Source organism: Strix uralensis, chromosome 2, assembly GCF_047716275.1.
Source record: "Strix uralensis isolate ZFMK-TIS-50842 chromosome 2, bStrUra1, whole genome shotgun sequence".
NCBI lineage: Eukaryota > Metazoa > Chordata > Aves > Strigiformes > Strigidae > Strix > Strix uralensis.
The window spans coordinates 136,416,862-136,443,784 of NC_133973.1; the positions used below are offsets into that span (position 1 = coordinate 136,416,862).

Below are 26,923 nucleotides of genomic sequence, written 5' to 3' on the forward strand. Positions count from 1 at the left end.
GGGCAGCTCTATGGGGAGAGCCTGTAGCTCCTTCATTCTTTGAGAATTTATTAGTTCAAGTAGCTATCAAATCAAAGACTTTCTTGCTAAGGACACATTATTAGCCAAACAAATTTCCCATCACCTTCACCCAAACTTCAATCCCTATCTTGCTGTATTCTGGGATTTTGTTTGTTTGGGGGGTTTTTTAGGTCAACGGATCTCCAGGTACATTTTAATCAGAATTTCTGTTGAAGGCTGTCGCTTGGGCTGCTCATAATCCTCTTAAACCAAAGGTGCCAGGTAAGTTGCAGTCCTTTTATAATCCCCCTCTTTGACATGAAAGGGGCAGAAAAACACCCAATGAAAATATTTATGTCAGAAGAACACTTTTCCTCAGCCCATTCAGGGCCAGACCAAAAGCTTGATCCACCATCTTGTTCCACACCACCTCTCCACTATGACATCCCTCCCAAAGAAAGGACCTCCTACCACCAGATACACTGACCCGTTGCAACTATTTCTGGGGATTTAATGCTAGACAACCACCCAGGTCCCCAGCACATGGACGTCCTCTGCCAAATGAAGACCCCAGCACATGGATACACAGCCAGCATCTCCTCTTCCAGCACCTCCAAAAGCTCTTGCTGAGACTGTGTGCACTTTTCCACCCCCATTTATCCCTCCTCTTCCCACCCAAGGCCCTGCCTGTCTCACTTTCATGTTCCTCTTGGTCAAATTGACCATGCACTGCACCAGGAAGAGGAATATGCCCAAGGTTCATGTCTCAATCCACGTATTCATCACTGCGTTGTACCCCTAACTCCTGGTGTACCTAAAGGGAGCAGTGGGTAATGACAGACACTTCATTTGCATGCCCTTCCAGTTACCCTGAAAGCTGTCACAGTCGGTTGACCAGCAAGAGAAGAGGCAGTAAGCGTTTGCTGCCCTCTTACAGGAGGCCTGGGGTCTCCCTCACCTGCCTGACCTCCACTTCTACTGCTTACCATTAAGGAAACATTTCTCTGGACAGAGGTACCAGGCTAGAAAGCAACAGCCCAGTCCCTTGCAAACCCTACGAGCAGAAACACATCCTCCAACAAAGACCCCAATTCAGATGCAAGCCAGCTTCCAGTTCCCCAGGAATTCCTCAAAGCAATTCAAGGATCATTTTTCAGATCACAAGCCATTTTCTTTTTTACAGCATTTCTGGGGCAAGCTGTTGGCACAAGGTCACTCCAGATGAGCACAGGCAGCTTCACAGAGCAGTGCTACGTTTTGCATTCAGCCGTTGCTTGCTAGAAGCCAGGAGAGAAAAGAAGGGAGCACAGAGCACAAACAAGAGCATCTTTTGCTCCTCTCAAACACCCCATTGCTTGGCCCTTGTAGAGACAGGATGCCGGGCTAGATGACCTTTTGTCTGACCCAGTTGGCAAGTCCTATGTGCTTGCACTTTGCTCCACCAGACATTGTCCCATCAATAGACAGACTTATTTATCCCACGTGATGAGATCCAGAGGGCAAAAACAGATCTGCTAACAAAAGCCATTGAACAGGCTAATACGTAAAATGCTTTCTCCCCTGTCTTTGGGGGCAATTCAGTGACCTGAAGGACTATAATAAAGATTTAAAGCAGGGAAAAACTGAAGTGTCTCTCTTTTAAGGGGAAAATCGATAAGATCAGGGTCCTCCCCAGTCTCCATATGCCCAGCTAATGTGAACAGAGACTATCTGAAATAGTGGACAGTGACACGTCAGATTTACCAGCACAAGGTTAGAGCTCAGCTTCCCAGAAACAAGGGTACACTTGTTTCTGTATCTGCCAGACAACAGGACGCTTTGTGCAGTCGAAGAAATCATGTATTTTTCTAATACTTGACATATGGAAGGGATTTACCTATTTTCCCTGTAAGAGATTTAAATGGGTTCAATGCACTGCCAGAGGGAAAGCAGATGAAGTCACAAGCTTCAGCAGCAGCTGAGTATCCAAAGCCAGAATCTCTCTGGAGAGAGGGCAGAAGCTTTGCTTGTGGGATTTATTTTATTTATATTTTTTGGAGCAGGAATTGAAAAAAAAAAAATCAGCCATTACGGGAATAATTTTAATGCTGGAGTCTGCTCACACACCAGCTCATTAGAGGCCTTATATCCACAGCAGTGTCACACTTACACAGCACAGATAAAATGCACTGGAAGCATAATACAGCAGCATCAAGGCAGGTTTCACTTTGCGTTGTGCCATTTATCATTCACTTCTTGCTGAAGAAGCAGGAACCCCTGATGGCTGCAGACAATTGCAGTAAAATAGCTTGGTCTGACTCAGGCACATTGCTAATAACTCTTGCAAACACACATGCAAACAAACACTAATTCACACTGACCTCAAGAAGAAAAGCAGTGAAATGAGATCCCTTTTCCAGATATCACTCAGCTAAAAGCTACACCACCCACCCAAGTCAACTTCGGGCTCCTGACCTTACTGAGGAAGGAAAACACCAAGACAATAAGGCGCAGCTCACAGCAGTGTGGTTTGCTCGAGATCTGTGGTGGTTTAGGTGGTTACAAACTAGGCTTGTTAAGCAAACCCTAAAGTAAGGCATAGCAGTGTGTTCTGAATTAGAGGAACCAGGAGGTGGTTTGTTTTTCCAGAAAGGCCAGCATAGCTGCGTCAAAAAAAAAGTAAAACATGTAGAGACAGCAGCTAGCAAAAATGAAAGAGCAGTTTTGTGGTGAAACCAGCAGTCTGGGAGAGCGGAAAAGCCAACACATGCTCTTCCTCCGCCGTTAACCTGCGGTCCTCAGCCTGGCAACAGGGTTGACGTCAGAGTCTTGCACAACACCAATACCACAAAAAGCATCACCCCAAGCATCACAATCAAGAGATGGGTTGGTTTCTCCTGGAAGGGATGAGAAGCTGAGTCTCCTCTCCCTTTATTAAGCATCCAACTGACTTGATCCCATTGAGACAGTTGAGTTTTTAATCAGTTTGGGAATTTCAGCCCAGAAGGGACACTTTTGCACAAGAGGAGGTTAAAAGCACCAAGCTTCTAGCAGTCAAGTCACCCTCAAGTCAAAAGCTGTCTATCACAGCATGGTCCCTTCCCAGCAGCCTCACACACCCAATGGATGGGATAGAAAAGTATGAGGTGCTCTCCTTAGAGCCAGGGCCATTTTTGGCACATATAAAGTGATTTGAACAACACCAAACATTATTTGATGGTAATTGATCCTGCTTTTTGTTACCCAAAAGTAAACTTCAACTTCACAACTGGCCAGCAAGGCTTCAGGAAAGCACTCAATGAAGTTAACTCAATTTTTAAGAGTCAGAATGCCCCAAGTTTAGGAGACTTCAGACAAGGCCTTAGTTGTTTCATTTCTTCCCCATAATTGTCGCTGAAAAAAGGGCCTCTTCACTGCACTGAAGTCAATTGATTCTCAAGTGCTGGCTGACATCATCTGCAAATAAGCGTGCTGCCAAATAAAGGCTCAAAACCACACGTCAAGGAGAACATGAAAAATGATGGGTCCAGACCAGTTCATCCGCTCTTCTCCTTTAACAGCTCATTGTAGAGACGGCACAAAGGAAAAGAGTAATTTTCAAGGTTGAGATGAACTACAAATACTAGTCACCAAAAACCCCATTAAAACTTCCAGCCATAGACAAGCACAGCTTCTCTTTGCACATCTCCAGCTGCCACTTGTACCCTTGAAATCACACTTGGGAGCTCAGCAGTAGTTCTCCTGGAAACAGCCTGGAGAAAAAGGTTGAATCTGCAATCAAACACCCCTAAAAGCAAGGCCCCTTTTCAAGAGAGACTCAGGAGACAGTAAAAAGAGTCAAAAAATCAGAGATCAACTTCACAGCCAAGCGTGAAGAACAGTCATTACATTTTTAAGGTTTGCTAATCAACGTTGTTAATAAGCCAACACATTAGCACAGAGGTTACCAGTTCATAAAACAAACACAAGTATTTCTGGCATCCAAGTTGAGCACCTCAGTGCTGAGGCAGTCTGGATCCCCACCCAGATCCCACAGGCAGCCAAGTCATCTCTAAAACAACAAACTAGCAGATTACTGAAATGTCCTGTGACAGATGCCAGGAAAGCCACATCTCCACGTATCTTCAAATTCTTCTCCACTAACCACACAGCACCGTAGAGCTACCTACCAGAAACCAAGCCACCCACGTGCACTTGGTCACGGTGCACAGCCTCATTTTACCCACACCCTAACAACACTTTTGAAAGCATCAGAAACCTGCATGCACCACAGGACACCCTTAAGCACCCAAACAAGGTGTAACTCAGACATCCGTGGGCTCTCGGGCTCTTCTACCACATTGGCAAGCCGAGGCTACTACCTTGGCGTAGCCAGCTCAAATCTTGTTTGCAGGATTATGCAAAGGACCTTACTACAGGCCAAGGATTTAACTTCATTAGCCAGTTTAGTCCCATTTGCACAGCAATGTTTCCCCTCCTCATCCCACTAATGCCTTTATTGGGCTGAGAATTGAATTGCAGATGGCACCTCAGGGAACAGGCAGCATGGTTTGCTAGCAGAGTCCATCAAGAATGAGGTTGCAGTGACTACAGCCAAGCTCTGACGTTAGGAACATCTAGTATCAAGATTTCGCACGCGCACACACACACCCCCCCCAGCAAGTGCACAGGCCTCTGGGTCAGAAGGCAAAGCTGGTCTGGCAGCCACTCCAGGTATTTGCTTAATATCCATCAAGAGCAGCTTGAAGGAACAACCCCCAGAACATCATCGTAACCCGTCTGTGCTCCCTGGTCTTTGTTATGAGCTTTCCAGCTCCAACCAGCCTTTGCTCAAAGAGGAGGACTCTGGCCTTCACTGCAGGGCAGGATCTGGCCACCTGCATGCACATTCTGGAGGGCTTTTTCCTTGGCTGGCTATGACAGCATCGCTGCTGAGACCTGAAGTGGATTCAGAGCAGGCATTACAAGTAAGAGTTCAGGAGAATTAAATGTACACTGTCTGGCCTAGCTGCTTGTTCACATGTGCTAGACTTTGCTGCCAACTCCTCCTATTTATTACGTGTCTCAATCTTTGGTGATGCTCTTGAGCTTCAGCTGCTGAAGAGCCAGACTCTACAGGAAACACCCAGCTCCTGTCACAGTGGTGTTCATCTCAGACATGGCTTCTCTGCCCTTGTGTGCACGGCAAGGTGGGAGAGAGGTCAGGAACGAAATTCAGATGATGCATCTTAGAGGTTTAGAAAGATTGTACGTTAAGTAATCCCATCACTGAACTCCCAGAGTAAGAAAATTTTTCAGTCATTTCCATGTTTCCTTGGACCCAAAATGTAGCTTCCTGAAAACCTGGGCCAGAGTACACAGTCTGGCAGAGGTGGTGTCTGCTCTGGTCCTAAAAAAACCAGCCACAATAAAAAAAGCGCATCAATTACGACACTTTTCTAGATGCCAAATCTCTTTGCTTGAGCAGTAAGCCACATGGGGAATAGAGTCTTCTGATGCAAAGCTTCCATTCCCAAAAATGCTTGTAATAAGCACACATACAGGAAAAAAAAATGCTCAACTGCTATAAGTGTTTTCCTGGTAAAGGGGGAGGAAGACACAGCCACAACTGTCAGATTCAACCCCCTGAACGAGCATGACTGCGATAAACCACAGACTGCAAGAAAGCTGCAGAGTTTCAGTTTGTGGTGGCTTTTTTAATTTAACGGGACTAGGCTGCAAACTACGAAGAGCAATTGCCCCGTAGGGAAATATGCTTTATCTACCCCTTCAATGCAAAAACCAACCACGTGTCTGAAACAACACGTTGTTTGATTTATTAATAAATAGATTGGAAACTCCAGCAAGGAAATTAATCTCAGGCTATACCTGTTCTGGGATGATGTTGGGGTGAAGGACAGGACCAGGAACTGTGTGCAGTTCCTCTACACAGAAACTTGGCCAGACTCCCAGAATAGGAAGCATGAATGTGAACATCTGTATTAAAAGGCAGAAAGATATTATTATGCAAAAGCATTCTGGCTTCCAAGCCTTTCTGTTCCAGGACTTTTAGCAGCCTCTCCTTCCAAATTAGGATGAACAGCTGTGATGTATTTGGCAAGGTAACCTCTGCCCTCAATTTAGAAGCTTTTTACATCACAAAATAAAACACATACATTTTGAAAACCAAAGGGACCATTAAATCACTAACTCGACTTCTGTACAAGAAAGGCCATTGAATGTCACCCACTTACTTGAATATTGTGCTACAGCTAAACATGGTTTCTAGGCACACTTTCTGAAAAGACATCTGATGGTTTTAGAGACTGAGAATCCTTAACATTACCCACAGTAAAACAGAGAGAAATAGATCTGAGTAACCCACTTTTGTGAATTGTTAGAGCCTGTTCAAGCAAAATTATGTCCGTCCATGCAAATAAAGGTGGTTGGTGCAGACTTTAAATCATCCCAGCAGTATTTAAGGCCACAGAGGACACATGACAATTCAAAACAGTGCAACCCACTCTCCAAAACAGCAGGCCAAACACAGAGCAAGACGATGCTGTTCTGCAAAATAACACCAAAACTATTGAAGAGCACTCAGAACCTACAAGTTAATCCTTAGTACATTCATGTTTGTAGCATGATGCAGTTACCACTCATTTTTAGACATGGCAAAGTGTGCCTCATTTAGAGCTACATCCCACAAATACTTTGAGGAGAGCCTGCACACAACTGCCAGGAAATGTCGTTTAACAAAAAAATAAAAGTCAGCTTAAAAGAAAGCAGCACATTAGGAATTTTCAGTGTAAGGTTCCAAAACAGTGCCAGTTATGGAAGTTTTCCAGATCTTCCATCAGGAGATTTCTTATATCCAGGATGCAACTTCTGGTCTAAGCCAGAGACCACTGAGATAGACCAGTCCTTATGCTGGGCAAGAGGAGGAAAACCCAATGACTATTTGGGTACAGTGTTTGGATTGGATGAGTGTGTATCTACCCCATGCTAGCTGGGTTTATGCTCATGGGCCAGGTGACAAGCCAGACAGAAGAGAATTCTTAGCTGCAGGCTTTCCCACGTGGGTACAATACATTGCCCTCTTCCCAGAAGCTCACTTTCAGCATCTGTAGGAACTTAGGAGCTCCAAAACCTGCTGCCTCTGCCAAGATTTCTGAGCAAGGCTTATTACATGGCTCCATTAATCACAACTTTACAGTCCTGCAGAAGGACTTGGTTTTTTCCCCCCTGACATTTTTAGCCAAAGGACCTTCCCACACACAAACCACCACATTCTGCAAAGGAGTGTGAAGCTGTTACAGTACCATGGTGTGCAGTGGGGCTGGGGGAACCACAGCGTGACACAAACACTTGTTCTTTCTCACAGCTCTGTCTCTGTGGGTTTCCCCAAAGCAGCAGGATGTGTCACCCAAGGAAGACAGAAGAAGATGATACACATGCAATCAAAATTACATCAGTAGTGGAAAAAAGTGCACAAGAGCATCCCACTCACCAGCCTACCTTGCCCTCCTCCTGACCTCCAAATCAGTCATCAGCATCACCGAGGTAGGACTTTTATGAAAGGGATGGGAGGGGAGAGGGTATTGGTGTAGGCCTTCTGTTTCCCATTATATCAACACTTCTCCCCTTTCATAAACACATAGGATGGCAGCAGCTGTTAAAAACAGCCTATTTACCTGTACTTCACTGAAAGTTTACTCTTCAAGTCTTTTACTCTCAATTCTGCACTAATCCAATACCAAAGCATGAGGTTGAAGGACAGTCTTTGGACAGAGGAAGTAGTAGAAATAAAGAAACATTGGGCAGGCTCAGCTCTGTGCCTGGTTGAAACACCTACAGCAACTATTTATCACTCGAGCAACCCTGCAATGAGTTGTAAAGAGCTTCCAAAAAGGTCTTTACCACAGCAGACACCTAGACATGTTTTTTCCAGATGATGCAGGACATGGGAGCATCTCTCCCAGCTCAAGCCTCACCTCCTCCTTCTAATTCTCTTTTTTCACCCTCCCCAAAGTAGGCTCTCCTCCCCGACATTTGACAGCCCATTACTATTTTGAATCCTTCCCATCTTAAGTTTGCTCTGCCTCCCCACAGCAGCAACCTATGTATCATCTTGTGCCCCACCATCTGCACAGCAGCATCTGCTACCCATCACATCTGGCAAGAACCAGGCTCTCTATCACCACATATGCACCAGAAAAGTACCAGCACCCTCATGGAGCACTCAAACCCACTCACACATCTCCCCTGGAAACTGATATATGTCTCTGAGAAGGGCTATAGCTGCAGGTCACCACTGTCTTGGACCATCTGTGCTCCACATGTGGCTTTGCAGGAAGTTCAACCTCTTCAGCAGAAATCTCTCTACTTGCTTTTTCCCCCTCCCCTGAAGGCTGCTATTCACAGCCATTTAAAATTAATGCTAAAGTGGTGCCAAGTTTAAATTGTTCTTATAAATATCTAATCCACTGCTGAAAATAAAGAGAGGACACCAACAGGAGGCTGTTTGCAAAGCACAGCTCATCAGCAGTCCCCAAGCAGGGCCCTGTGGGAACGCAGCCTCTTCTTTTCCATCAGCATCTTGCACGATTATTTTCAGCCCTTCACAGTTCTGGTGGGAACAGCTGGCTGTGAGCTGGGATGGGGCCAAGCAGTAGTGAAAAGGAGAAGGCGGCTGCATCCCAGGTGACAGGACACATGCTGGGGAAGGCAGGAGACCCCATATACCTCTCAGACTGTTGCTTGTGTAACTTCCACCTCTGTCCCTCTGCACACACTTTGCAAGGGAATATCATCACAAGACAAACCTGCTCCTTTTTATTTCTTCCACTTCATTCATTTACTCCCACTGGTGCCAGTTTTCTGTCTCATCTAGCTAATTTTTGTGGTCATTTTGGACCCACAGGCATCCTTGATTAACTTCTACAAAGTCTACTTTTATGACAGGCAGGAAATTTTCTTCTATGGGCCAGGGGGGTGTGGGGTGGGAAGAAAAGGAAAAAAAAAGTCTTCTCCACCAGCCAATACACTGTCCCAGGGCATCCGGCCACCCAGCGAGGAGATGCTGCAAAGTTGTTCTCCAACATTTTATGCTCTATCACAGCACGATTGTCCTTGGATCTCTTCCAGGACACCTGGGAATTGGGGAAAGGCACTGGGAAAGCTGACTCAGGAGACTACTTTTGTGTTTCAATTCACTAAAGTAAATCATTCGAGTCCAGATGATGAGCAGTAAGGTCACGCTCACTTCCCTCCGGGTGAGAAAAATAAAGCCTCCTCAGGAAAAGGACCCCAATTTTTCACCATCCTTGTTGAGATTAGAGAGAGGGCTTCAGACACCAAAGCAGACCAACAAATCAAACATCTGTGATGTTTGTATCATTTCACTTCTATCATTTACTCTCCAAAATTCACACCCTTACGGCTCTAGACATGGGAAAGGACTAAATATCTAAGTAAACAGCGACACGTTGAATTAACCTGTGTTAGTTCTGCTACCAACAACGAAGTTGGCACTGGCAGGAGTACAGGTTCCTACTGCTGCTTTTGAAAAAGGAGTTATCCAATTTAAGAAGTCTAATTCTAGCACTAACAGCAACCACACAGCCAAGAGGGAGAACATCTGTTTTGGAAAGCAAGCCGAAAATTCACCTCTTTTTTTTTTCCCTTTTAGAAGGAATTCAGTGAATGTTCTACCTTGATGCTGCATAAGTGCTCCAGCAATAGCTAAAACATCCTTATGTTATCAATGCTGTTTCGGTCAAAAATAAAAAAACATAGCACCATACCAGCTAATATGCAGAAAATCAACTCTATCCCAGCCAAAAGCAGTACAGGGGACTCACAGGGACACCATCCAAGTCTCATCTCTCACCCAGCACCTTTCAAACGGGTGAAGATTTTGCAAGAGTGGTTGTACACCACTGTCTTTAGACTGGAAGGACATTTCTGTACCCAGGTGTCCAGGAAAAAGCCCTGAGAAAACCCAACTGCCAAAGCCACCATCTCTTGTCTGCAAAGCACAGGGCTGGCTTTAAGGGACCGTGGCCCAAAAATCCCTTTTCCCCCTCTCTTTTTCCTTGTCTCTCACCTGCCTGCCTCCCCCCTTTCTCCAGATGCAGCTCCAGTTCAGTGCAGGCTGTTTATAGCCTGAAACACATTTTGCAGATGCTCTGCAGTAAAAACCTTTGACACCTATAAAGTATTATAAATCATAGGGCATGTTAATCACCCAGTCTGAGCCCATAATCCTAACTCAGGCACAACAGTCAATGGGTTTTGCAGACTCCCTCCCACAGGCATTTTGCCTACATCAGGACTAAGCCAGAGATTTAGCATTAGCCAAACATCCTCACCCTGACAGTGTTAGGCCACACCAGGCAACAAGTTGTCCAACACTGTGGCTTTCCTGGGATTTCAAGAACTTGGGATTTCCCATTCTTCAAGCAAGTGTTACTGAAGTAGGAAACATCTTTCACACAGAGCAAACAGGAATTTAGAGGCCACAGTACCTGCAGTCAATGGCTGAATATTTTTATTGAAGAAAGGCTTTGGGAGGACACAACCCAAACCCGTTAAAGCTGAAACTGTATGTACTGAATAATTTATAATGCTGCCTGGCGTTCTGGTCAAGCTGTCATGACTACATCAGCTTTCAAGGCTTGTACCTCCATGGTGGGACCTAGAGGTGACCAGCAATGGTCTTCTGCAGGCTCAGCTATCTAAGCAGGCAATGGCTTCAGCATCAGCCTTGCCCAGTGGCAGGTTCATCCCAGTCTTTCCAGGAGCTGAGGAAGTGGGTCTCAATAATAAGCAAGCTCCTGGCAAGTTAAGCCCAGTTTCCGAAGCTCTCTGCTCTTTGCCAGTCTACCACAGGACTCCTGCCCAGCATAAGAGATGGCTTGCTCCTTCATGAAGACCAAAACATGCTGTTCCCAGACAGGCCCAGTAACACTCCTTGTAAAGTCTGGTCTGATGGCACCATGCACAACAAACCTGGCTCAGCTGGCCACAGACCTGCTTTAAGGAATCTGCAATGAAGAGACAATGAGACAGAGGAGAGAAAAACCACGTTATAATAGGACAGCATGATGCCCTGTGTAAATTCAGTTCAGCCTTGAAGGCTGGCTGAAGTCACTGCAGCCTACTTCAGCAGATGGCCTTGGGAAAAATTGGGAGAATTCCTGCCTTTTCATCTTCCCCACTGTGGAAGGAAATTTCCACTGCGGCTGAAGATTTGAATGCGTTTCAGCATTCAAATGTCACTGAGCAAGACATCACCTGAATAGCACCCGTGCTCCTAGGAGAACCACCTGCAACCCCAGACAAAAGGAGAGGTCTGCACTTTTCCCTGGTTCCCAGACATCTCCCAGAGCCAAGAGAAACAGATTTCATAAGGGAGCAAGACTACAAACACAATTCCTGCAAGGCAGCGCAACTGCAGTGACGACAAACCTAAGGGACTTCAGCAAAACCTGCAGCAGGAGTGGGAGGCTGGGCAGGAAGAGGTGTCCACATGCAGCTATGAGCATCTCAAGCCCCTTCCTTACACAATCATCCACACCATACCATCTCACAGCCCCCCTGTAAAATGAGGGGCTCAAAGGTGAATTTAAAGGATGTTTAAGTGATGTATAAAGCCCTGAAAATAGGGTAGTTTTGCTGTCAATTCCAAACATTGGGGAAAATTAAAGGTGAAAAAAAAATAGTATTTAATCCAACAATTGGATTTTTCTGCATTTAGCCCATCACTCCAACATAATCAGACACATCCATTCATGGGGATTCAGCTCTGAATCACTGGTTGTGTCCAACATGCAGCATCCAATGCCTTAGTGCCCAGCCTCAAATCAAAGAGGCTTGAAAGAACCTCTTTCCATCAAAAACTCCCATGTCCTCAGACCTACGGTCATGAACATTAACGAATTGAAACTGCATGGAAAAGGGCAAATTCATCCATCCTCTAATAGTGGTTTTCAGCAAAGCAAGCAATTTCTGTGACCAGTGACCTTTCGCTGTCTGGGGATTAGCACTGAAGACCCAGCAAAGTCCCAGCTCCAAAGCCTATAGTCACACAGATATATCACGCCAACATGGCTTAGATCATCTGTTCAGGTCATTTAACAGCTCTTGCCAAGTGGGAATTACAAGAGTATTTCACTATAAAGTGAATTAATATACATATCACAGACACAGCACAGCAATCCATTATGTCAATGCATCACAGCTCCTCATTTGTCTTTTCACACAAGGACCCAAAAAAGTCATCAGAAGCCTCAGTTCAAGGCTACGTGACATTTTTTAACCGGATGGACCATCTTGAATCATTTACATTTCACTTTAAGGGAATAAATTTTAACAGCAAACGCCCAATTAATTAAGAAGGGTTTGATATCTCATTTATACTGGCTTGCAGCTACACGAGCAGCAATAGATAGTTCAAAGGCAGGGAGAGGCATTACAAGTATTAGGTATTACCCCCATCTCCCCTCCCGTACTACACAGTTCAGACACCTTGCATTTATTCAAACAGAGGATTAGGAGACACACGATGTAAAAACACCATCTCCAAAAGAAGAGCAGCAGTGCAGCTCCTCCAACGATGCTGCTGCTTTCTAGCAAGCGTGTTCAGCTGCCCCGTGGGCCATAACAAACCCTCTGCCTTCACCCCTCATACCACACGCCAACCAGAGCATCTGCATGAAGCATTTGTTTAAATCACAAAGGGCAATTTGGTTTTTAATCTCTACTGTAGCATCTCTCCAATTTTTCCTGCTACGTGAGCACCGCTGATGTTTAAATGATGCTGTTTGCAGAAAGAATAGGGAAAAGCACCTGGCTTCGGGCATTTCTGTATTTCTTCATCACTCTTACACATGCCCCAGCAGTCCTCATCTCTTTGCTGTGACAACATGCCCAGATGAGAGCACATTTTGATAGCTCAGCAGCAGCCAAAATATACCGTAACACTACCTACAACATTTTTAATGTACCAGTTATGCTGGTGTCATCACCCTCTATAACACAACACCAGTATTGTGAGCAGAGACTGGAGGCAGCTCTGCTCCTCACTGGGTTGCTTTAACTGCTCTGGCCACAGAGTCAAGTGGTAGGAAGGGGTAGAAGGAGGCATCAACTAAAGTATCTTCTGCCTTAAACACGTCTGTAGCTGGTCAACGGAGAGCACATTTGTATTATCCAGATTTAAAAAAAAAATAAAGCTAAAAAGCAAACGTGTTCAGTAAGTCTTCACTGCAGTATCCCAAATAGGACACAGTGCATCAGGAAGCAGTAGATCCATTGAACCTTTTCTTCTCCAAGTGCCAAATTCTGAATGATTGTCATGGAAACACAGGCATAGTCATAAACATCCAAGGAGGAATTCAGATAGAGCAACCTGAAGGAAAATGACCAGGGTAAATATCTCTCAATCTAAAGCAGAGCACCTGAGGTCATTTCTGGTTGCTGTTTTGGCAACAGCCACAACTTCCAAGTCCTAGACGAGCTTTCCCAGCACAAGGCACAATGCGATGGGCTGCAGCTTCCTCCCATCTCTTCCATCAGCCACCCCTGGAAACCCTCAAACTCTGGCCCTTTCTCTTTCGCAAGAAGCTCACTCCAGTAACAGGTCAGAAATCAGTGCCCTCACAGCCAACTATCTGAGCCTTTAAAGTTTCCTCTTTCAGCAGTGCTTATCTTCAAGAGCTTCAAGGCATCAAACATATCTGCTCCTAGCCTTTCTTCTTCCCCAAACTGAGCATAGCAAGTTTGAAGTCATCACTTCGTGAATACTTTCTAGGAAAGGCTTGGCTAAATCCCCTGATAACATGTAATGGATTTCCTGGGAAGCACAGGCAGCCTAGACTTCTGTCTGGAAGCCAAAGATAAAGGGCAAAAAGAAAAATAAAAAAAAAGCAAGAGCTATCTCCTCAGGCTGCTGCTGCTGGAGTAAGGACAAAAGAAACATGGATATTTCTTGAATATCAGAAATAGGACAAGTCCACTTTTGTCCTGGCTTGTCAGGGGATCTTTAAAGGGTTTGAAGGTTCCTTTTATCCCTATATCCTTCCATAACTTTAAGGTCGCCTTCCCATCTTTCTTCCTCCATCCCTTCCACAACAGCCCAAAGCCTCTTTTTCCTGCAGACAACACTTGGCCATCAGTCTTCAGACCTACTTTCCTACACAGACTACAGACACTCTAATTATTTAGCCCTGTTTTAAGCTGTTAATTCAAGGTTGGTTTTCACTGAAACCCACGATGAAGAGTGGGGGTGGTAAAGGTCCATCCCTACAGTCTTTTTTTGGTTTTCCATTCTGTTTTTGGAGCTTCACCAGCCACTTAGGGGACTTTCTGGTACATCTCAAGTGGGTTTCTTTAGGCAAACAAGCTACTGACATTCAGTAATGCTGAGCTCACCTTCCCCAATTAAACTTTAAGGCAACACAGTGCACACCATTCCTTCAAGGAGGACAGGAGAAACAGCATCTGCTATATCCTCCTGAAAAAGAGCAAGAGCAAACAGGAAGGAGGGATGACGGGCTCCAGTGATGCAATTTTTCACGCAGATAATTAGTACAACACAAAGAAAAAACACTTGGAGGGAGCACATCTGGTAGCTATAACAAGGAAATGCCACAATCTGAATAAAACCCCGGAGGCCCGTTACACAAAGGTGCCTTGTGACTTTTCCAATGTATCCGAGGGGGGCTGGCCTGGCCATTTATCACCAGAAGCTTGCGCATGGATCGCTTCAGAGTTTCTGAATAAAGTAGTAATGACAAAGTATTAGAAATTCTGTAAGCCATTGCTATATGAGCTAATCAATCACCTATAAAAAGGTCAGCCCTGCCCAGGGGCCACTTATAATATTACCCAGAGCCTGAATTCACAAGCAGACAAGGCTGCAGAAAACACAACTGCAACCCACCACGTTAGCTGTGACCCCCGGTGGTGTCGGCCACAGTGCCACACAAGACAGTGTTCCTAGCTCTTCACTTCCAAAGCAACAGGCAACAGTTGGTGCCATCAGGAAGCCCCTAAATACATTGATAAGTACCAGGGGAGAAGTGTCCATGTTAGAACAATTTCTGGGATTCAAAATTCATCAGTGGTGGCCACTACAAAGTCATCTCACAACAGCCTGAGTTCTGTGCCTCAGTTTACCCAGTTACAGAGGGGGAAAAAAGCCACAACACAAGCTGGCAGAGGTATTTATGCCACTTAACACACTAAATATAAGAGGTTGTGTTAATCACAGGCTTTGGTATTTTGCCTGCTATTGGTGATTCCATTTACTAACACTGGAACATGATACTGGGGAGGGAAGGGAGGTACCTTGAGAGTGCTGAGCAAGAACTGGTTGGCTTGGGAAATTCTCAATTCCCTCCCACTTCAACATGCCCATCTGCTGCAGAGGCCTCAGGTCAGGAAGGTCGAGGCACTCTGCCAAGCCCCATTAAGTTTTTATTGCACTAAATCAGAGCAGCCCCAGGAAGGTGTTCATAAAACTTCTCAGTGTTTTCCCCAGCAAAAGTATAAAAGCCTGTTTGTCAAGAGGGATGGTGAATGAAGAAACACTCCTGGCTCAAGGTGCTTCCAGGGAGCCTGTAATATCTAGCTAGTGCTGCCCTTCATTGATCAGGTACCAAAGACCCCCAAACTGCAATCCATCAGCAGGTAACACAGCAGCACCTGAACTCCACGAACTGTGGAACATCTGCTGCCGGGTTAAGAAGAGCTGACACGCTACAAGGCATTGCTTCACTCTTGACAGCTCTTCACTGATGGGAGCAGCAAGCCTACAAAGCAACAGCAGTGAGGAGACATCTCTGCTACAATTACTGAACATTACTGTCAGAAGAGGATGGAGGTAGGAAGGGAAATGTTGCAGCAGCTACTCATAAGACCAGCAGAGCGCCACATATCAGCTGGGGAAAAGATGACCCGCAAGGACGCATGTTCAGGAAGGGGACAACAAAAAAAAAGCAAGGAAACTTGGTAGCACATAGAAATGGAGTCTAAAATGCAGCAGAGTGGGGAAATGCCACCCAACAGCAGCACTGGAAGCAAGGGCTGCAGGAGTAGCTCTCCCAACACCAGAAGCTGGTGGGTACAAGCAGTCAGCATTTCCAAGCTCTTGGACCAGGTGCCTGTGCTGTTGCCATCAGCAACTAATGGGGATCTCAGAGAGGAGGCAGGCAATGCCTTGGATGTGCAAAAATTAACCTTAAAAATATGAGGTTTCTGGGAGGCAGGGGGGCTTTAAACAGGCTATGTTCATATATGCATCAGCCCTGCAAAGCCACACTGAAAGAGGGATGTTTAAGCTGGATTCTGAACAAGTTGTGGTTTTAAGGACAAAACATGAATGTTACAACCAAAATCCAACCCTATGTTTCATAGGCTAGTCCTGACCACCCCCAAAGCTCTCAAAGAAATCCACTCCTGAGTTTGGATGTAGGTCTCATTAGCTCCAGTTTCACCATCTTTCCAGGTTCTTAACACAGGCTTGGTTTATTAGATGCTCAGGTTAATACCTGTGGGGTGGGAGCATTCAGAAAGCAGTGGGATTTCTGTATGTACAGGATTTCATCACTAATACTGCTCCTTCCACTCAACATCTCAGGAGTTTTTACAAGAGAAATGGGAGGAAGAAAAGTGATTGTACAAGCACCATGAAGTACACCATTCACAGAAAACTGACAAAGAGACCTCCCTTTGAATATTGTAGATGACATTGAAGAGCAGAAATCACAAGGATCATGATATTTCAGTCAGCTGGGATCCAAAGCTGTCAATTCTGGGTTCATTCCAGTTGATGATGGCCCTCCCTACTGTATGGAACCAAACCAGGCACCTATCCTTGCCTATTCTTGGCAATTTTCTGGAGGAAAAGGTTGTTCTGTAAACATTGGAAGCTTGCAAGGGAAACAGGGGAGACCAGAAGAGATCTCAGTTACATTTTGTCTGCCTCAACTTGTATCTCAGAAGGGTTTGTGATTAAGTAGTACAGTATCAGCCGTGCCTGTCGCTAAACAGAGAAGCCAAAGCCCTTTGCAAAAAGGTGATATTATTTTATCTTATTTCACAGGGAACTAAATAAGATAAAGATCCCAAGATTTTCCAATACACAGTAACTGCAAAAAAAAAAAACAGCCAGCCAATAAAAGCGGCAGCTATGTTTGTTGGATAGGTAAAAAATGATCACTGCAATTTTCTTCTGTGGAATATCTCTTTCCCCACTCCCACCTAGGATGATTTCCCAGGTGTGATATTCGCTGCATACAGACAACATGAGTTTGGAAGCAATAAAAAAAAAACCCTGAACAAAACCAGTTGATAGATTTAACTTCATGTTTATACAATGCAACCCATCAATATCTCCCACGTGGATACTGATCCTGCAACATCTCTGGATGGATGAGAAGATGCTGCAGCCAGCCCTGGACTCTACCCCGGGAGCAAGAGCTATTCTGGTGTTGTAATACCCAACAGCAGTTCATTTCGGGTGAAGCACACAAGCTGTGCACAGAGCATTGTGTTTATACACTGCAATTAGCAGCACCATTCTCTGTGTTTAATTGCTAGCAATTCATCAACTGGATCGTGGTATGTGGGAGCTACCTTGAAAGCTGCCACCTGAACTTCAGACCTTTAAAAGCACACATGGCAACTGCAAGTCAAAGCTTATTTACCCACAGTTTTTGTGTTCAGGGTGATAGCGCCCTGTTAAGATGATGCACTGACTTCATCAGAACTTCCTTGGTTGAATACCTGATGAACAAGCTGTAGTTAGATCAGAAATTGCTTCCTCACACCAGCTACAGAGATTGTAATGGTCTGAATCTCAGCAAGACCATTTCTTCTGTTATATGCCTTTCATTAAAAAACATAAAAAACGTGAAAGGGGATATTACCATTAAAGCTGAAGGCACACAATAGAAAAAGAAATTTTGCAGCTGTTCAAAATTTAAAAAGGAGATCAAGTATGCAGGTTGGGTGCCTTCAGGCCCCCTCCTCCATTCGCAAAAGGTCAGAGGAAAACAAGAGATAATTACAATTCTAGCAAGCAGTCCCCCTAAAAATTTAGAACTCAAGCTTACAATTAAAATTCTTATTTTCATGTAAATTTTTAATGTGTAATAGAAAGCCTGATCTGCATACATTTGGGGGAAAAGGAGAGGAATCATTAAAACTGTGGCTGTTGAGCTACAGAACAGTTCAGAAAAAAAAACATTGCCAGTCATGAGAAGATTTCAAGGATGAAAGGTTGGGTCATAACCCAAATTTAGGTGAAGGCCTTTTGTTCTAGAAAGTTTGATCTTTTAAAGAGAAAGCAGATAACCATGTTGCATCCTACACTAAAAAGAGTTGCTGTTTGAATACGTGCCTTGCTTTCTGATAATTACAGAGTATAAACATAACATGTACATACCCCTATTTCTTCCTTCCCAGGTAGCTCTAGATTTTTGCAAGATTTAAGACCTCAAGTATGTCATACCCCTTTTTATAGAAACCATGCTCAGGCAAACATATATTACTTCAATTGCCTCTGCTGTGGGCTTGCTAAGGTCGTAGACAGGACAATACAATAGGTATTATCAATATGCCACTGCCTTGTGTAAAGCAAGTAGGCACCTAAATTATGGTATTTTCTTGGTTAATCCTTCACAGATACATCTAAATACTGCAGCTGGATATACATCAGCTGGAGACAATCAGCATATGTAAAACTTGCTATCCTCATCCAATACCTTGAGATCTGGGCAAGTCTTCCCACCCATCCCAAAAGTCCTCTTGTGCAGAACAGAGATCACTAAATCCCAATGCTGGGAGCATCCTGCATGTTGGGGTAAATCCATCCCAGCTTCAGAGCTTCACTCAACTGCAGAGATGGAGTTTGCAGCACAAGCAGTCCTGGATCCGAGTGACACCATGAAACACTCTCCCACCCCATCCGGAGAGATGGAGGGATGCTCATACTGGTGTGCAGTCAGTAGAAGTTACCTGCTTGCTCAAACAGCAAAGGACTATTTTGCAACTAAAAAAAAGTTTCTCACTCATCCCACTCTCATCCTGGAGTTCACACCCATTCTCTGCAGTACACAGGCACATGCAAATAGACCTGTCCAAGAGAGGACAATTAGCCTTTGTTTGCATTTCCCCCTTCCAAATACAGTGCTACAATCGCTCCTTCCAGCGCCAACACCCGCAAGGCACTTTATTGACAGCAAGATGGGAACAGATTCTTCTTCATACTTTGGTTTTGCATAGCCTGTAGCTAATTTTAGACTCTTCTCCTGCTCCTGCAATAGCTACTATCTCCATTTCTCTATTCGACAAAGTGGAAGTTGAGGCCTCATGTAGACCTTAAAAAGACCGATGTAGAAACAGGACATATTTAAGGATAGCTCAGGTACCTTTAAACAGCAAATTCCTTACTAGCACTAGAAAAACAATAGAAATTCCAAGCAGAATTGGAAGGCTGCCACTGATATTTTTTGGTAAAATAAATCAGTGCAAGCAGAGCCAGCTTTCACTGAAAAATTAAGTCAATGGTAATTTTTCTATGGAGTTTTAGTTAAGTAGCATAATGTTCTGGTTCATAAGGCATTCGGAATAAGGCATTTTGAGTATTTAAGTTAGTACATGCACACATGCCAAGACATTACGTCTCACTGTTTTCCTGACAAAGTCTTAAAAACCCAATTACACCCTCCACTACGGATGTGCCTGGGTATTTGCTCAAAGGAAACTTCTGCTGGCTCAGAAGCAATCACTCAGACTAAGCTGGCCAGACTGAAAGCAGAGGAAAAACAGCACAAACATTTCTACTTTGCAAAAGGAAATTTGTTTTACACTGCACAAATGCAAGCCATGGCTTTTCAATTCACATGGGAGCTCCCCGCCAAGCTGCACCACCAACAATCGATGCAATTCAGAACCAGGAGCATTTTGGCATGGGATCTGCTGCCTCGAAGTATTTTCTCCTTAACAGCCTCTTTTCCAAAGTAAAAGCACTCCACAGGCAGGAAGATCCCTGGTTATAGACTCAAAAACAAAACAGAGAAGGTAACTGTCACCAGAGCAAAACAAAGCCCTCAAAAAGCAATGAAAGGATCTCCTGGGAGCACTGCCAGAAGAAACAAGATTTAAGTTTCATTTTTTGGGGGGTTTTTTTGATTTTTTTTTTCATAAGTAGTAAGCACACAAAAAAACCACACCAGACAACATGAGAACAGAGAAGAACAGTAATACACAACCATTACCCAGAAGATGTAACAGGGTGGCTTTGACAACAGTTATTTCACACCTCTTCCTATAAACACATCGGCTCTCACAAGACCCCCACCCCACAGCCTCATGCAACCACAGGGAAGGTCCAGCCCTATTGCCTGGATTCCCTCTGCCAGAGCTCTTAAAAACTGCATTTATTCAGGAGAGGGAAGAGTCACCTCCAACAAGAGCTTCCCCATTTATCCTCAGCTAGTTCTCACCTCCTGCTGCTTTCCCCCACCTATGAACTTATTTTCACATGCACGAAAGCTAGAAACCACACAGAAATGCAGGTCCTCCATATTCAGCCAAAGAAACACAAGCACACCAATAACACCCAGAGCAAGGAACAAAACAGAAGTGTCTGCTCCCCAGTACCAAAAGGAAAATACAGATTTGGCCAAACCCGTACCACTTAATCCCTTTGAGAACCACAACCAGCCCATCTGCCACGTCAACCATGTAGTGAGAACTTCTTGCAGACCTCCAAGTCACGGAGCCAGTGGTTTCCATGGTCTATCCAAGCCAACAAAAGAGATCAAATATCCAGCACTTTCCACCAAGACCCACACCTATCCCAAAGGAAGAGGCAACCAGTCAACTACCCACCTTGGTGGTGTCATCATGTGACCGCTGGTACCGTTTCCAGCGGCAGCCGTAGATCCCTGTCAGACAGGACAAACATAGCTGTGGCTCATAGTACTGCAGCGGTTGGTGTTTAACCATGCTCCTTCCAGCCCCTCAAGAGTGAGGTATCAGAAATCCATCAGGTCCTGGGAGCGCCCTTCAGCAAAAGGAGAAAATAAAAGGGGGTAAAAAAAGAGGAATTTAAAAATGCCAAGCAATATTTCAATACATTAACAAGCAATTTAATAATTAACCATGTCCTCTGGCTGTTAAGAGAGGAGAAATGATAATCAGATCTATTCCCAGCCCTGCCAACATCTCCGGCTTGTTACTCAACAAGACTGAGAAGTTTAATTAGTTTGCAAGTTTTATTTCCTTGTGCAGTTTCTCCCACACCACTAAAAGCAAATGTATTCACAAGAGTTATCAGTAAGAAAAGCCATACAAGGACAAGAGCAGTAGATTGATTATTTGCAGCCCAGATGATTAGATTTTTATGAATGATTGAAATGTAAAGAACCATACCCTCCGCAAGCGCAACCTTAAAATTGATTCAGAGACCTCTGCAAAGTTGAAACCCAGCCAAGATAAATCAGTTTATCTTGAACATCCTATGGAGTCTGCAGAACAGTCCCAGATGAGGAGCTAACACTTCTGTGCACGATAGAAAATACATATATTACCCTCTCCCTTTATATGCACCTCCAACAGGCACTCACAGAGATGCAGAGCTGGTTGCAGCCTTCACCCAGGAGAAAGATCCCCTCTCCAAACACCCTTCTCTCCCAAAGGACCAGACTGACTCCGACCAACTGCTCTATTTGCCATGCATGGGGACGTCACTGTTTCAAGGGAAAGTACTCCGCTCCACTGATTACATGCTTTGTGCGTCACAGCGGAGCTTTTTTATATTTAGATGCTCGCTTTTGTCTCTGGTGAGATACATATCAAGAACAGACCAAGTAATTGTATGCTCTTACTAATTTATAGAGTCAGCCGGGGATGGGAACCTCAGAGCAAATATTTGCCAGTCCGGTGGCATCATGCTGCTCTCAGCTATACTTAACTCCCACCACAGGTTTTCCACAGGTTCCTGGTGCACAAATGTACACCCACAGCCCCACACATTGTCATTGCGTGAATAGTCACTGCACTGTAAGTGATGCTCAACAGCAGTTGAGTCTGTAAAGTGCCTGGCTACCTTTCCAGAGCATGCACAGTTGTGTGCGTGATATGTGGGCAGTAAGGAAATTGCACCCTTTCTAGGGGAAACACTTCGTTTCCTTATACGCAGGATCCCCAGTGCTCAGGTCTTGCAAAAAGCTATGACAGCTGAGTGGCAACATCCTCACTGGCATCAGCAAAGCATGGCAGGGCTTAAGGAGATAACCTAGCCACCTAAGAGCCTTTCATTGCCATGTCCCATGGAAGAAAGCCTCCAAGAATGGGGCTGTCCTTATTTTTCATAACAGCCAGTGCATAAGGGGATGCTGCAGGCACTGCAAACACTGTGGCAGAGTCCAGAAATGCCAGCGAGGACACAGACAGCTCAAGCCTTCCAGCTTCTGTCTTTCTTTGTGTCTATTTACACTCTGGGCTTCATGCTGACAGCCTAGGACAGCCCTGTCCTGACTTTCTCTTAATCAAGACTCAGCATCCTGGAAGCAGACAGATCTTGCTAGTTGGTTGTTGCGGTTTCAGAGCCCACAAGACTGTTACCGGGCTGTCTCCAGAGCCCACAACCCATAGGTCCTCCATCTTCCTCTTATACAGGCACACAAAATATAGCTTTGTCTTTTCAGCAGACCTCTCTATAACGCTCTGGGCGCTGCTCGAGGCATTGACCCAGGAAGGGGACATGAGATGTGCAGGACTTATCAGTTCATAGCTGGCCCAGATCCCCACATGGTTTTGTTCATCCCCTCAGGGAGCACATGCGGACACATCCAGTCTGAAATGAGAGCTGTTTGCTGATCATGTCACCCCGTGCTCTCCCAGCTCATCTGCCCCTAAGCGCTGCTGTACTACCTCCATGGCCTCGTGCTTGAGGTCACCTCCCTGCATCTCTTCTCATGCTATTTATAAAGCTCAGCATTAGTCACTGCACTCCCTGTTGTGTTTAGAGTGAGAATAAATTTGGTAAGAGATAAATCCCCTTGCATTCTAGCCGGTCCTCAGAGATTAGAGGGGCTAGGGGCAGCTGGACTTATCCCTTCACAGGTATGCCAATTGGGGCCGTAACTATAGGTCTGACCCGGACACACAAACAGCCCGTATGCTGTAGGTCCAGTTGCGTTCAGAAGCAGCCATCAGATTCACAAATAGCACGGATTAGTGCCCCTCACTAAAGGTCTGACCCAGCCCAAACAGCCCATACACTGTGAGTCTGGTTGCATTCAAGAGAAGCCGTCAGATTCACAAATAGTACGGTTTATTGTTATGCAACACCTACAGATTCTTTAAGATTGCCTACGATAAATGCACAAACTGCAGGTTGGCTCTAGAGCACTACACTAAAGAAAAGGATTGCAATCACCCACACACAGTTCCTGGGTAAACACTCGGTGTAGCCGAGGGAACCTTACCAAAAGGCATCCCTTGGGGGGGGGGGGGGGGCGAGAGCACAAACCCATCGATCTGTCCCTCCAATTTGGTGTTGGATTATCATCCCTCCAAGTTAGCTATGAACTTGGGGTACTATTTATCTTAGTAGGTATGGTGAGTGGGTGGGACTGCAGTCAAGTCATTGTTTTTTGAGTAGTTACATAATTCATTTTGTGGTATCAAGGGGTACAGCTGGTTTTTGTGGTAAAAAGAGGGAGGACAAGAAGCAAGGTCGACTTGGTGCGAGGAGTGCAGCTGGGTTGTGTGGGAAAAAAGGGAGGACGAGGCACGAGGTCGGAAGGTTGTTACAAAAAAATCCTCTTTCGAGAGAAAAAAGTAGAACAGGAGATAAATCTGTCCTTGAAGTGAAAGAATGGGACCGTGGGGCCTGCATCCCACTTCGCATCCCTCCTTGGCGCCACATCAAACAAATCACTGGACCTTTGTCCTGTCCTGTGTTTATTCTGGGCACCCTGTGTCAAGGAAAATCTACGTTTTACAGATTTCTCACTGTTTTGCTTTCCTCACACTTCCAACACCTAACATTCCCATCTTCAGCTTTTGTCTGCTTCAAGACTGTTCCTACAAAAATTAGTTTCCCAGTCTGCCTTCCCCATGTGCCAGCAGCACACTGCAGGCAGAAACAACTGTCGGAATAGGACAGAAACGTGGAAAAGATACAAAGTTAGACGCTATTTAAGGGTCTCGGACAAAGCCATAATCTCTGCCCTGAAGATCCTAAGCAGCAAATGATGTATAAGATGTTGTAGGACATAAAAGTTATGCACAGCCTATTAAAAACTCCACTGCCAAGCCCCATATTATCATTCTGAAAATCTAGCAGGGTATAGCTGTTACAAGAAATCCTTCCTGAATTTATCTCCAGAAGACAGCATCTCTCCTGATTTCCACACCTTCCTGCTTTAGTGACTGAAGGCAAGAGGGCAGACCTACCACCTCTATCTATAAAAACTTTGACCACATATTTTATTTGCTAGGTTACAAGAATTGCATTGCAAACTCAAACACAAGGGGTATATTCGAGTATTTCATCACTCTGCTCTTCTGGGAAGCCCCTAAGCTGCTCTCCTGCCCAGACACCTGGAGAAGTGGTGCTATACACCAGCCACACGCATACAGAGTGTCATAGCTGGCAAGCCCTGACTTTTCAAATAGAAATCCAATTCATCTGAAGTGGTAGGAGCCTAAGAGCAGAGACTGCCCTTCAGAAATAATCTAACTCGTGTTATGGATCCAACATTCCATTAACAAAGTTGAAGCTCAAGCACTTATCATTGAGTCCCTAGCTGAAACTTCTCAGCACAACTCACAGAAGGCAACTGGTAAGTCTGGGAAGGGAATGGGCTGAGTTTGCACAAGCATCACAAATTAGCAAGTACATGAAGAGTTCTCAGGGCTCTCATCAGGATCCCGGATTCAACCTGTTCAGGATACAAACATCCTTCTCGTAACTATCAGTTAAAAGCATGAACTTTGTTGCACAACCAGAGACAGTGGAAGCATCAAAGCCTTTTCAAACAGCATTGCTTTAGTAAGGTACGAGTGTACTTCAGAGATGGAGAGGGACTGCCAACCAACCCCTCTCCCCGAGGAAAAATCCTACCAGGAACACCAACAGCCAGGGTAGATGCAATAGCTTTGAGTCTATTGTCCAGTTCTGAACATCTACCAACCTCCTGCAGCAGCCTCTAAATCCAGCATCTCCCACTCTACTGGCAGAGTTCAGGAGGGACACAAGTGTTTTCAGTACAAAAGGGCAACCCAAAAGCACACCTGCCCATCAACATCATCACCAGAGGCACTGCTGGAAGGTTTTAAGAGCAGTAGAACCCATTAAAAACGACTAAGAGGATAAAAATTACAGTCAAGGGAAAATACAGCTGAAAAGGCTCCATAAGCCACCAAGTGAAGCTTCCACCCCAGTTCCTCTCACTGAATCACAGCACAGGCAGATGCTATGGTAGCCCATAGATTCAGGCTGCTCTCCATAAATGCAGTCAAGAAAAATACAAAGAGAAGAAATCCAACATGAGTTTCAAAAAAGTCATTCCTAAATGCAGCTGAATCACACGAGGCACAACCTACAAGCCTAAAGTCATTCCCTCTTCTCTGTGAATGTCATGAGCAGATACACAAAAGCCCACAACAGGAAGGAAAACAAAACACAGCACCCATCTTCCCCACCACATACAGAGATACTTGAGTAGTAACAAGAAAGGCAGGAAGGGACTAAAGCACAGCAAGCAAGACGCTGCTCGAGCGAAGCCACGCTGATACCATCTGCCCGGAGATCCTTGCTTGGCCGAGATCATGGACTGAATACTTACTTCTCCTGCTTCCAGAAATGGATTTAATGGAGAGAAGCAGAAAGTCCGTGCCTTACAATCACTGTTCCCATGACATCTACAGCTTTGAGGTGGAGAAAGCAGGCTATGAATGATTCAAACCTCTGCTGGTTAGCATTACATACAGAAATGAAAACAGGAAGCAAGACAACATACATTAATTATTCAAATTCAGCAACGCACACCAGAAAGTGGAAAAAAATAAAATAGAAAACACAAACCCACATAAGCTATCAACCCTGACTTTAAAGATGCATCAGCTGTCAATGGCTACAAACTTATTGGAGCTAAATAACTGAGTTTGTCAGCCAGCTTGCTCAAAAAGGGGGAGCAGGGAAGAGTCCATCTGCAAATACAGCAGGAGCATTTTCTGAAGGCTCCGGGATGCCTAATTAGCACGCAGTGCATTCCTGAGATACTGGACTGTAGGTATCCGTTACAGCCTGTGCAACATTATTCCTTTCCAAACAGCTTTGGCAAAAAAAAAAAGGCAAGAGAGAATTCAAGTTGAAAATTTAAAAGGGAAGCTCTCTGGGGAGATCTGGCCTAAAAATTTGGATTTTTGTCTGTATGAGTTAACTCCTCCATCTCTGTAGCCGTAGAGCAATACTCAGAAACCTGGAGTGGAGAGGGAACAGAGCAATTTGGACCAATTGTTAAACCATCTCCACACTATCATTTTAGCAAAGGGAAGACCAACAGCACAAATCCTGAAGTGCACTGAGTAAATAATGTGAGTGAAGCCATGGACCAGCAGGTTTAATAGCATCTAACCCTTTCACAAGGCTTGGTACAGTCCAAGCCCTCCCCTCTAATCCCCCTTCAAGTTTTGTGTGTTTTTTTTTTTTTCCTATCAACCCAGTTTCACACAGGTCACACTGATCTCATCCAGCATCCTGGGACAAATCTTTTAATAGCCCAGAGACAAGCAGCTTACTGCACATCCAGAGACACTACTGACAGCACTATTGTGGTCAGGGTGGTTTGGGGGAGCTGGGGGGGAGAAATGAGAGCTATGGGTTCCTGCCTGTCGTCTTCCAAATACCCTAGGCTGGCTCACTACAGTAAGCACA

General features: G+C 44.9%; 1 protein-coding gene across 6 annotated transcripts in view; it reads right to left on the bottom strand.

Annotated features, from left to right (window-relative positions):
- The window catches only part of GDPD5 (glycerophosphodiester phosphodiesterase domain containing 5), a 177,930-nt gene that overhangs the window by 91,402 nt on the left and 59,605 nt on the right, over positions 1–26,923 (bottom strand). For 5 of the 6 annotated variants that reach the window (XM_074860524.1, XM_074860527.1, XM_074860525.1 and 2 more), the window contains one exon: positions 20,863–21,037. In XM_074860524.1, coding sequence (XP_074716625.1) covers positions 20,863–20,979 — 117 coding nt within the window. In that variant the 5' untranslated portion in view covers positions 20,980–21,037. Of the gene's footprint in view, positions 1–20,862; positions 21,038–21,405; positions 21,509–26,923 lie in introns of those variants that run through there. The other variant, XM_074860528.1, reaches the window with a different exon arrangement.